The following is a 12,894-nucleotide window of genomic DNA, read 5'->3' as shown; positions in this document are numbered from 1 at the left end:
AAACAATACTCCTATCCCTCTTGTTAATACTGTTAAATTTCTTGGACTAATATTAGACAGCAAACTAAATTTCCAAGCCCATATCACTTATTTGAGAACTTCTTGTATGAAGCATTTGAATATACTTCGATCGGTCTCGTCGATGTCATGGGAAGCTGATCGATATAATTTACTGCATCTTTATAGAAGTTTAATTCCTTCATGGCTAGATTATGTTGTCCAGTGTATGACTCTGCCCGGAACACTACTTTAAAATGGCTAAATGTGATCCATCACAGTGCTCTGAGGACTGCGCTAGGAGCTTTCAGGACTTCTCCGATCCAAAGTCTTTATATTGAAGTGCATGATCCCCCATTACACCTGCATAGAAAAACACTACTGCTTCACTATGCTGCTACGATCTGGAGTCTACCATCGCACCAAAGTTGCGAATATCTTTATAATACTCGTTGGGAAGCCTTCTATGAGAGCAAGCCAAATGAAAATAGACCTGCCTTGTTCAGGATCAAAGAGCTTGTTCACAGTTGGAATGTAAAATTAAATGAAATTTTCCAACACAACCGCACCTGTTCCACTTTGGACATATGTGTCTGTCTCTCAAGATATACACTTACTCCAGTTGGGGAAAAATATTATACCTCCCTGCAATATCAGACAGTTACATTCAGCTCATGCTACTATGAACAGCCATGCCTGTAAAATTTATACAGATGGTTCCAATGACAGTGTGGTAGGTGCTGCGGCAGTTTTTCCTTTATGTACAATTTCATCCACACTACCGCTAACTTGCAGCATCTTCACAGCTGAATTGTATGCCATTAAGTTAGTGCTTAGTAAGATTATTGTTATAATTTACACAGACTCCCTGAGTGCTCTCTCTGCCATAAGGAAGAATTTCTCCTCTTCTCATCCTACATTGAAACAGATTCATTCCCAGCTATTTTCTTTCAGTATGTCCAATCAGTCAATCAGTTTTTGCTAGATCCCTGGCCATTCAGGCATTTCAGGAAATGAAAGTGCTGGCTTTGCCACTAAACATCCTCGAGCCGTTCTCCCGCAACATCCTCAGGTTCCTTACTCTGACTATAAGTCTGTCATATGCAAAGCATGCTACGATAAATCGTCACAGATTGGGAAAGTGACACCAACAATAAACTTTACCAGATAAAAGAAGATCCAAAGCTGTGGCTGTCTGGCTTCCGACGAAACAGACGAGAGGAAGTAGTACTGGCAAGACTCAGAATTGGACACACTCATAATACTCATCTCATTCTGTTATTGGGAGAAAATCAACCACAGTGCTCATCCTGTCAGACGCAACTTACTGCCTGTCATTTTCTGGTTGATTGTACCTTACATTCAACCATCTGGTCAAACACTTTTCAGTCACTCGCCACATTGAATATATCACCTGATTTATCTCATTTCTTAGGAAATGAAGCAAATATTGAAGAACTTTTATTATATCTAAAACATATTGGCTTGTACAGAAGCATATAATTTAATCTCTCTAACGATATGCTTTGTGTGAATTAACAATGAACAGACACAATTTGGCCTTGGTAGCCCTTGTGTCGTTAAACCGAACAACAACAGCAACAGTGTCATCATGTTGTTTGGCATCACAAGAATGAAAATGTGATGATCTGTGTGACCTTCTTTTCTTCTTTTGCTTGGTCAGTTTACTGTTTCAAAATTTCTGATGCCAATGTTTGCTCAGATTGTGTCAGTTAAATGTTTCTTGTAGGGATGGAATCCTTTATTCCACACTCCACCTTAAAATCTCATCCATTATCTAAACCAAGGTTTAGATAATGGACAAGATTGGTTTTCCAATAAATGTGCTAAGGCTGTTAAAGAGAAGAATGTTGCATATCATAATTGGCTTGTTTCCAAATAGTCAGTTTCATTTTCTGCCTACACAAAAGCTTGCAACAGTTGTAAAGCAGTTATTAATCAGTCCGAACTAACTTTCAAACAGGCTAAGAGTGGAAAACTTGCTTCTTGTCCAAGCAGTAGCCGGGGATTCTGGTCTGTTGCTAAAGCTATTTGGTGAAGTTTTGCCCATCTCTGTTCCCACCTCTGTCCAAACCAGATGGTTCTATTTCCACTTCAGCCAAAGCTTCAGCTGACCTGCAAGCATCATATTTTTTTCCCAACTCATGTATTAATGATCTTGGTAAACCACCTCCCATCATTCCCAGCATGCTCCATTCAATGCGTCCTGTGGTCTTCCGTGAAAAGGATATCAGAAGGATTTTGAAAAATCTTGAGGCTAAGAATGCTCCTTGTCCTAATGGTATTTCTCCACTTGTTCTCAAAGACTGTACTCCTGAACTTACTCCTGTTCTGCATTTTCACTTTCTTATTCCAGAAGTGTTTTTCCTTCTGCTTAGAAATTTGTTTATATCCAGCTTATATAAGAAGGGTGACAAATACCTTCGGTCTGATTATTTTCCCTTTGCAATTACTTCTACTCTTTCTAAAGTAATGGTAAAATCAATTAACTGCCAATTCTTAAACTATCTATATAAACCTTCCATCTGATCAACGATTGCCAGTATGGATTCTGTCAGTGTCGATGCACTGGTGATATTCTGGCTTATGTTACCCACCTGTGGTAAAATTCAATGGAAAAGTTTGGTGAAACTCAAGCAGATGCTCTTGACATTTCAAAGCCTCTTGATCATGTTGGCATAAAGGTCTTCTAAATAACATTCCATCTTATGATTTGCCAACTGTTTTTTGAAATTGAGTAATGCAGTTTTCTCTCTGACCGCTAGCTGCAGGTAATGGTTGATGACCCTCTGTCTTCGAACTATTCCACTAATGCTGGTGTTCCCCACGGTTCAGTTCTTTCTCCCACTCTTATTCTCTTGTATATTAATGATCTTCATCCATTGACGGAAAACCATATCCATAGTTTTGATGATGATAACCCATTGTATTCCACCTTCTAGTTTGAGAAAACTTGTCTTGCTTGGACAGCTTCAATTTCTCGATTATCCATTACCAGTTCCTTAAATGCTGTTCTCCAGAGAGGCTAAGATAACTTAGTTGATTTCAATTCTTCTAAAACTCAGTCCTGTCTTAAATTTTGCAAAAAGGATTCTTCTGCTCCTATGTTTATCTTCGATGACACTCTGATTCTAGGCAAGATGATATTTCTCTATTGGGGATTGTTATTGTTTGTTATTTGGTTTTTTTTTTAGGAGCATTAGCAACTAAGGCCATATTGCTCCGGGATATGTGGTGGTCATTCCCTGACCTTTCCGTATCCTCCGTATTTGGTGGTGACAGGCTCAAACCCCGGTCTAATCAAGAAGCGTGTGCTACGCACTGCTGCTCCTTCTCACCTGGCTACAGAGGCGCCTATTGGGGATTACCCTGACTTCTAATCTCTATTGGCATAAGCACATTACAAATATTGCTTCCTCTTTATCTAAAAAACTGAGTTTTCTCTTTTGCTCTCAGCTTTACTTTTTTTCCAAACAGCTGTTCACTCTGTACAAATCGCAAATCCTCTGAACTATGGAATATTGTTTCGACGTCTGGGGTGGTGCCCCCAAAACCTCTCTCAGGCTTCTAGATTCCATTCAAAAGAGGGCAGTTAGGTTAATTAATGATTCATCTCTAACAGAGTTTCTCCACTTTCTGTCTGATAGATATTCTGTTTCTGCTGCATACCTTTTCTATAGATACTTCTATGGGCACTGTTCTTCTAAATTGGCTTCTATAATTCCCGCTCTCTCTTCCAAAGCAGTCCAAACATGTGCCATGGCAACCTGTCAATATCCTTTTACTGTCCAACTTCAAACTCACAGAACCAACTTTTCTTCTTCCTCATTTATTCATTCAACTTCCTTTTTCTGGAACAACCATCCTTCGTACATATTTCCTGAAAATTACAATCTAAAGAAGTTCAAGTCTAATGTCAACAAATATCTTCTTTCACCTTCTCAAACTCCAACCTATGCACTGTACTAAGTACTATAGGTTCTAATACCTCTTCTGTTTGAGGTTTTCATAAAAAAAAAAAAAAAAAAATCCCCAAAATGTAACAACTAGCCCAATATCCTAGTGCGATATCCCTGATTCAGCATATCACTTTTAAAGAGGATAGGGGGTTTGTATCCTATTACATTAAAAGAATTCTATTCTATGTAAGCAAAAAAAAACTAAATATGGATTAAAACTAGTAACTAATTCAGTTATCCATAATGAAAATAAAATTGCCAAAATGAAATACCGTAAAGAAAGCAATTTATATTCATTTTTACTAAAAAGTTGTGTTTACTTAAAGTTAATTTAGTATATACTAAAATTTAATTAACTGAAACACAAAGATGATGACCAATTAAAAAAAAAAAACTGTGTGTAAGCAAACAGTTACAGTGATTTTCATTTTTCTGAATTATTGAAACTGGCCACATTGACCCCTGCTAAGTGGACATCCCCACATAGTAGATACTTTTTTCTTACCTAGTGGTGTTTACTTTTGAGAGTTTTGCTGTAATGAGCACCCCAGACAAAAATATAAGTTACTTGTGTAAGGTTTCAGTTAATAATGTGCAACCCCTGCTTTAGCACAAATCACTTCATGAATTCTTATTAGTAGGGATTCAGCTAAACCCCTAGTTTTTATCAGTATTGGGCCATTCTGAAACTAATTAAGTATGTAATTCATTCAAGTGTCATGGTTGCTGTTGGAAATACAATCTTAAGAACTTTTACTTATGAGGGTAATTCAATATACACATAGAGGGTGATGTTAGCAGAACACCATAAGCTGTCATAGTAGTCTCTTTACTGCACTCAGAGGGTTTTATGTTGAACTGTACAATGCTCCCAGTTCTTTTTATTTCTCTTCTAATTCAAGTGCAGTACCACCAAAATAGTATATTATTCTGAGAATATTACTTCCCAGTACCTTGCATTTTTAAGAGTTAAACCTCAATTGCCAATTCTGCCATCTGGCTAATTTTTCTAGGTCTTGTTGCAGCCTCATACCCAGATTCTGGCATTTACCTTCCTGCCAATCTTTGAATCATCTGCAAACTTTGATATAAAACCTGATATATCAACAAAGGGATCAGCACTGAACTCCAAGAGATACCACTAATAACATTACCTATAAATTGTTACTTTCCTCCAATGTTAATATTGAATTATATTTATAATTTAATGTTAATATTAAATATGATATTTATTATATTTTTAAGTGATGATGATGATGATCTCAAGGAAGCTGTAATAGGCTGCTGTATCCAAGTGGTTAAGCATGAGAGTACAGAAGTGTGCATTTGAGTGACCATTTTTCAAGCATGTGTGCATGGCTCTACTTTGTACTCTTTCTATCTTGTGAATTGCTCTGACCTTATGTGGTCATACCAGAGTATAAACAGAACATTTATTTTTTTTTAATTTTGCAAGCCTCTATTTTTTAGTACTATAAGATTGCAGGGGAGGATATTTCAAAAACAGTAGCCAAAATAAAATAAAATTCATACTGTACTGCCCTGGATTTTTGATCCTGGGGATTGTTTTCTTTTCATTGAAGACTGAGGTCAAGTATTCTGCTGTAACTATATCACTCAGGCTTGAAAAATGAAAAAATTTAATTTTTATAATTAGTAGTATATAATTATTTTTGGATTAAATATCTCTTTTATAGCAGCACAAGTGTCAAGTATAGCATTAATTCTATTAATTTCAAAATAAATTTCATAATAGAAAATACTACTAGTAATGATAGATAAATATCTATTCTTGGTAATGAGTCATAAAAGACAATAGTAATTGGATGGTACAGAGGGTTTTTTTTTCCCCTCTCTTATACCCTTTGTTGGACTACTGAGAGTTTAATATTTTATCTTTCTTTCAGAAAGAAAATGATGGTGCACCAATATTTGTTAATGAACCTTTTCATGCCATTGTAAAAGAAAATGCCAAAGAAGGTGAGTTATATTATGAATATAATATTCATAGTTATCAGGTTGTCATTAATTACAAGAAATCTGCATTATAATAGTAAAATTCTGGATTAATTAAGAATGTGAAATGTTTGTACTATTCTAGAAATAAAATAATGCACAAAAAAAATTAAATTGTTACCATAACTATGTAGTTTTTTTATTTATAATTATGCATTTTTTAAATAAAATATGCAAAAAAGATTAAACTGTTTGCATAAACTGTTATTTTTTTTACTGGTAATTATGCATTATATATGTGTCGTTTATATAGCAACATACAGGGCTGGAGGTGCCTCCATAGCCAGGTGGGCAGGAGCAGCAGTGCGCAGTACATGCTTCTTGATTAGACCGGGGTTCGAGCCCGTAACCACCAAATATGGAGGATGCAGAAAAGTCAGGAAATGACCACCGCATATCCCCGAAGCAATATGGCCTTAGTTGCTAATGCTCCTAAAAACCAAATAACAACAACATGTTGTTGTTGTGGGTAGACACCATCCCCTAGTTTCAGAGCCATTGTGACCACCTATTCATAATGTTCTGTGAATGTTGCCAAAGTGTTCAACAAAGAACTAGTACATTTCTACATTTTGATGCACTTTATTAAAATAAGAAGAACATATATTTATACAAAAACAAATTCTTATGATGTAATTAATCTGAATTACATATTTTTTTCTAGTTATAAAGACAGGATTTTTGTACTGAAAGTGAATGAATGAAATACAGGTAACCCTTGTATAACACGGTAGTTAGGTTCCTATAAAATGTTGTGTTGTGCGAAACCGTGTTATACGGGACTCAGAAAAAGTACAAAAAGGGGGATTACATTCCAAAAGCTAACAAAAATACACTATTTCATTAACAAAATGTTAACAAAACAAACAAAAATACACCATTGTAGATTTTGTGTATCTTCTGCTCTCTTTAAAAAATCAATAATCTGGTTTTGTTTGCTTTTGCTTGATAAATCTTTGTGAATTTCATTGTATGGAACTAACCATTTTGAAGCTCCCTTTTGAATTTTGTGCTCCTTTCATTCAAGAATCTGCATTCAAAAAATAAGATTCTAACTGCTTGGGTAACTTTATGCCTTCCCGTAAGCTTTTTAGTGTAAAATTTGGAAGTTTAGAATTTTCATCTGTGCTATTATCCTCTGAATTGATTTGGTTTTACCTCTGATGCCATTTCCACCAAATCCGCTTTGTGCTAGTGATATCCCTGATATTACAAATTGCCTGTCATTACAATTTGTAATATCCCTGTCATTACATATTTCTGGGGGGGGGAAGACAGAGGTATGGGGACGATAAGGAAGACAACCCCAGAAAATCAGTGAGGCAGGCCCATGCCTCATCAGGTGGGGGTGGCAGGAGGGAGGAGATAGGATCCATCTCCTCCCCCCCAGCCGAGGAGGGGAGTAAAAAAAACAAGGCAAGAGTGCCCAGTTTGCTTGCCAATGTGGCAGCTAAGCTGCTGGTGCCTCCAATATCTGGGTGTAGAGTCTTGTGTGGGATCAGGTCCCATCCGGGATTTCTGGTCACTTCCTTGTTTCTTCTAGTTATGGTGACAATTCGGTGGATTGTGTTTCATGGGAGGCAGAACCATCCATGGTTGTTGTTCTTTTTTGTTGTCTCATATTCAAGATCCAGATGTGTTGTGATATACTTGGGACAGAGTCCCATCCAGGGTTTGTCGTCACTTGTTTTCTCATTATGTAGTAGAGCTGGTTTAGTGCATTGGCTTTTCTGGGACATTGTTGGCCGTAATCATTGTGGCAATCTAGTTTTCTGATGATTTAGAAGTTGTGTGACAAGTAAGAGATGTTGTCGATTGTTAACTCAGTTGGTATGGATTTTCATTATGGCTTTTATTAGTTATACTAACAGAGGTTTTGGAGATGTAGATAGAGGCATCCTCAAAGCAACAATGGAAATGAATCCATCAGGTGAGTGTGGTCCAGGGATTAGGGGTAAAATTACACTGGGTAAGAGAACCCAGTATAGATCATAGAAGCCAATGGTCTGTCATGATTGAGTTGAGAATTTCCCTTGAAGGGAGTTGCCCAGGTGTTGATGTTTCCGAAGTCCAAATCAATTGGTCATAATCAGAATTGTTGAATCTCAACCTAGATACTGGTTTTAGGTGTGTCAATCCATTTCTTCTTTCTTGTGAAGGGATAGTCAGGTCCCGTGGTTTCAAAGTTAAAATCAGGTAGTATCACTGCCCGATTGATTGATCTGCCTGGATATCAATCAATCGGGCAGTGATCTGCCTGCAGATCAATCAATCAGCCTGCAGATATCAGCCCAATGGAACTTGGATGCAAGAAGTAAATCTCAGTTCAGTTGAAATTCGATAAGGTTGGCAGTTGATGCTACTGGGGAGGAGTGCCCAGAATCTGTCTCAAGTTATTGGTCTTGGTGATCTAATAGGCTCCTTAATGATCTTTATCTGTTGAAGATGTCCTGTACAAAAGTGGTGAAGTATTTATAGTTGTCATGGGTATGAATTATTATATTTTCTTAGTTCTTTGGCAAATTAGTAATCTTTGTAATCAAAATAGATCTCAAGTCCTCATAGTCAGGACAGTCATACATTATATGGTACCAAGATCCAGCAGTGCCACAGTGGCAGCGTGGATCATGTACAACCCATGGCCTGTAACAGCAGAAAGGATTCAAGTGGATGAGCAAAGGTTACAAGGCACATCCTTTTCTCATCTGCTTGTATCTTTTCTCATTAACCATCAATGTCACAGTTATAGATCAAGCCTAAAAGAAACACCGCAACCTGTACATGGCCTACATCAATTTCCACAAGAGTTTAAGGGGAAGTCTTGTCTGACCAATTTTATTGGATACTGGTTGTATTTTGATTGGATGTGGTCACAAAGGAACTGGATGCAAAAAATAATTTTGATATAATATACTTGGATTTCAGGAAAGCTTTTGATACTGTTGCACATGGAAGTGCAATTTGGAGTGCTATATCACTCCAATTTGTACATGCTGTACAGATTGGATTGGTATAGTACAGATTGGTATAGCATTAAGGGAAAGTTGCTGAAATGGATAAAGGAAGGTTGAGTGGGAGATGGCAGAGAGTGGTAATAAATGGACTCTGCTCTACATGAACTAATGTTATTAGTGGAGTCCCCCAGGGTTCGGTGCTGGGCCCATTGTCGTTTTGTGTATTTATCAATGATATCAATGAAAGTATATCAGGTTTTATGTCCAAGTTTGTCAAAGGTTGACAAAGTTGTTAATGACAGTAAAATCAGGATCTAGAGAAGTTAGGCAGATGGGCTGAGAAGTGGCAATTGAAGTTTAACAATGACAAATGCAAAGTACTTCATATGGGTAGCAGTAACCCAAGAGAAACATACCAACTGTGTGGTACTAAACTCAGGGAGGTGGAGAATGAGAAAGACCTGGGGGTAATTGTGCAGTCAGATATGAAGTTCTCTGAGCAGTGCAGATGAGCTACCAGAGCAGGTCATGGAGTTTGTCAATGATATATAAGAATTTTGCTAGCAGAGACAAGGAGGTGATTATCCCTTGAGGAAAGATGTTGAGTTGCTTGAACAAATACAGAGAAGGGCAACAAGATTGGTGAGAGGAACAAATTGGTGTGCTTATGAAGAAAGGGTTAAATTCTGCAAGTTACAGCATCTTGGAGACTCAGCACCTGCAAGGTGATCTGATTGAGGTGTATAAGGCCTTGAATGGTTTTGAACGGGCTCAATGCTAATAGTATACTTCTGCTTGCTCAGATTAAGAATCTGAGGGGGCATCAATTCAAATTGAGGAAAAACAGTTGTAGAATAGATGTGTGGAAGTTTGCCCTTAGCAAGTGGGTAGTTGATTGCTGGAACAGACTTACAGAAAACATCTGTTGTTTTGGAAGTTAATAGCTTAAATAAATTTAAAGCTAAACTAGACAAACATTTGGACTGACTGGATGGGTGAAATGGGGAGGTTTTTTTTTTTTTTTTTGGCTGATGCTGTATCAGCTTTCTTTCTTGCATCATATGCCTCAGCTGCCCTGTTATCTTATGCCCTGTTATTAACATAATGCTAATGCTAATAACAGGCCTAATATACAAGTTTGCAGATGATACAAAGGTTTGCAGGGTTGCAAATGACAGTAATGATGATGCAACGAGATCTAATAAAGTTGGGCAGATGGGCTGAGAAGTGGCAACTAAAGTTTAACATCAACAAATGCAAAGTACTGTATATGGGTAGCAGTAACCTGAGAGTAGCATAACAATTGTGCAGTACTATACTCAGGGTGATGGAGAATGAAAAAGACTTGCTGAAAACAGACAGGCTGCCAGAGCAGCTTATGGGATCTTGTCAATACTTTGCTACCAGGGATAAGGAGGTGATTATCCCTTTGTATAAGGCAATGGTCAGGCCATACCTTGAGTACTGCATACAGGTCTGGAGACTTCATTTTAGGAAGGATGTAGAGCTGGACAAGGTCAGAGAAGGGTAAGGTAAGGTGTGCCAGACGGCACCTGGGATTTCTCCCATCTCCGCGTGTGTTTCACTATATCGAGGACAGTACACTGTCCATGTTATTTTCGTATGCGCACGCGCATTCGAAAATAACATGGGCACGCGCACACGAAAATAACATGTGCACGCGCATACGAAAATATACATGCGCACATGCATACGGAAATACATATGCGCATGTGCATATGCATTTCCGAAAATGCACGTGCGCACGCATGTCTATCCATACAAAAATGCATATGTATTTTTGTCTGCACATGTTTATTTTCATGTTTTTTATGCTATTAGTATGAATAGCATAAAAATATGCACGTGCGCACGCGCATTCGAAAATAGACATGCGCACACGAAAATAACATGCGCACGCGCATACAAAAATAGACGTGCGCACACGCATATGGAAATAGACACGCGCACGCGCATGTCTATTTTCGCATGCGCTTGCGCATGTTTATTTCCGTATGCGCGTGCGCATGTCTTTTCGTATGCGCGTGCGCATATTTATTTTTGTATGCACACGTGAATTCGAAAATAGGCACGCGCATACGAAAATAAATATGGCAGAAATGCATATGCGCATGCGCACACATGTCTATTCATAGAAAAATGCATATGTATTTTTGTATGCACATGTTTATTTTCATGTTTTTTATGCTATTAGTATGATATATATAAATAAATAAATAAGATCTTTATTGTACAGTTCACCGGTACACATAGGTACCACGACCATACAATACCCTTCACGGCACCATGCCAGGGGTTAACAAACGGCAGAGATAATAAAGGAATTGTAAAGATTAATTATAAGCAAATTATATAATAAAAAAAAAAAAAAAGTACTCATAGCAGATAACATTGACTTGAAAGGAAAACTAATACAAAATAACAAAAATAACAAATTGTGATAACAAAAGCTTTTCCTCAAGTCCAGTTTTCTGAGAGTCTCTTGCCCCGCCATAACGATCTGAGATCAGTTGGTAGTTCTGGAGACCACGTGCAGATCTAGGATAATCCGTCTATACTTTTTATCATCTATGATTTTAAATAAGTCAGCATCCAGGGATTGAACCAGGTGGAGCTTCTGATAAGGGAGGAACCGATCTTTCAAATGTAGTCTCGAAGGAAGAGCAAGAAGCTTGGGAGTGGAGCGGAGACCTGGTTGGGGAATCCGCCAGCACACGGTGTCCCAAACGTTGGGTGCTGAGACTCTCCCGGCAATCATTTTTACGGTGAAGATGAGTCTTCTCTCGTGCATTAATGCTGAAAACCTGGTTAAATTCAGCGCATTGGCCATCGGTGTTGTGCGCTGCTGTGGTGGGAGATGACACTTCCAGGTTGCCCACTTCAGGAGCCAGTATTCAGCAGCTTTTAATGGTTTAATTGTGGTGTCTGCAGTTGAGCCCCACAACTCTACTCCATACAGTACACTTCCAAAAATCATCATCCTGATATACATTTTTATCAGGTTTCTGTTGTGAATGTGTAGCAAGTGCTACTTGGCAACCCACCGTTTCTTGTTGAATTTAGCACAGAGTTCTTCTATATGGTGATGGAATCGTAATTTTCTGTCGAAGATTACACCCAGATCTCTTTGCTTTTCCACGCAGGGGATCGGGACTCCGTCAATCGCAGGCTGAATTATGGTTGGTATGGGTTTAAGAGAGAATACCATGATGGCAGATTTCTCAGGGTTCACTTGCAGGTCAAAATTCTTGAGGTACTGCTGTACTTCTGATAAGGTCTTGTTGATGGTTACTGTGGTGTTTTTGGCTTCATCGGTCAAATTTATTTTTGTGAAGATCTTTAAATCATCTGCATATGATATCATATCTGTTCTATAGTGTATTAGTGGGTAGATGATAGCAGTGAAAAGAATTCCGGACAGGACTCCTCCTTGTGGAACGCCTGCATGTATTTGTCTAGTATACCTTTGTTTTCCTATGTACATTTGGATGATTCTATTCTGAAGAAGGGATGTCAGAAACTTCAATACTGGGCCTGTGATGTGATAGTAATTTCGAAGGAGTTTGAGCAAGGCTGGGATGTGAACACTATCGAACGCAGCTTGTAAATAAAGATATGTGATTGCCATTTCTTCTTTCTCCTCAAATGATCCAAGGATTGCATTAGTAGTCATAATCAGGTTACTAACTGTTGATCTGTTTTGCAACGAATAATGAATTTGCTGGGGCCTGTGCGGGAGAATGTGCGTGGTAAGTGTTTTCAGTACTGTTTTTTCAAGTAATTTCAATAGACACGAGGAACGAGAGATGGGTCTAAAGTGCCTGGCTTCAGTTGGCTGGGAAACTTTTGGGAGTGGCCTAACAGAATATAAATTCCATATTGGAGGGAAAAATTCTCCTTTTAATATGCTATTGAAAATTATTAGG

General features: G+C 38.0%; 1 protein-coding gene across 6 annotated transcripts in view; it reads left to right on the top strand.

Moving 5' to 3' along the window:
- The window catches only part of Cad74A (cadherin 74A), a 748,720-nt gene that overhangs the window by 383,667 nt on the left and 352,159 nt on the right, over window positions 1-12,894 (top strand). For all 6 annotated transcript variants that reach the window (XR_016546733.1, XM_090369392.1, XM_090369388.1 and 3 more), the window contains one exon: window positions 5,885-5,957. Coding sequence is in view for 5 of the 6 variants with exons in the window: in XM_090369392.1 (XP_090225518.1) it covers window positions 5,885-5,957 (73 nt within the window). In the remaining variant the exon portion in view is untranslated. The remainder of the gene's footprint in view (window positions 1-5,884; window positions 5,958-12,894) is intronic.

The sequence above is a fragment of the Mastigoproctus giganteus genome, chromosome 3, assembly GCF_048544385.1.
Source record: "Mastigoproctus giganteus isolate SK-2022 chromosome 3, ASM4854438v1, whole genome shotgun sequence".
In the NCBI taxonomy this organism is placed as follows: Eukaryota; Metazoa; Arthropoda; class Arachnida; order Uropygi; family Thelyphonidae; genus Mastigoproctus; species Mastigoproctus giganteus.
This window is presented reverse-complemented; position numbering and strand designations above follow the sequence as displayed.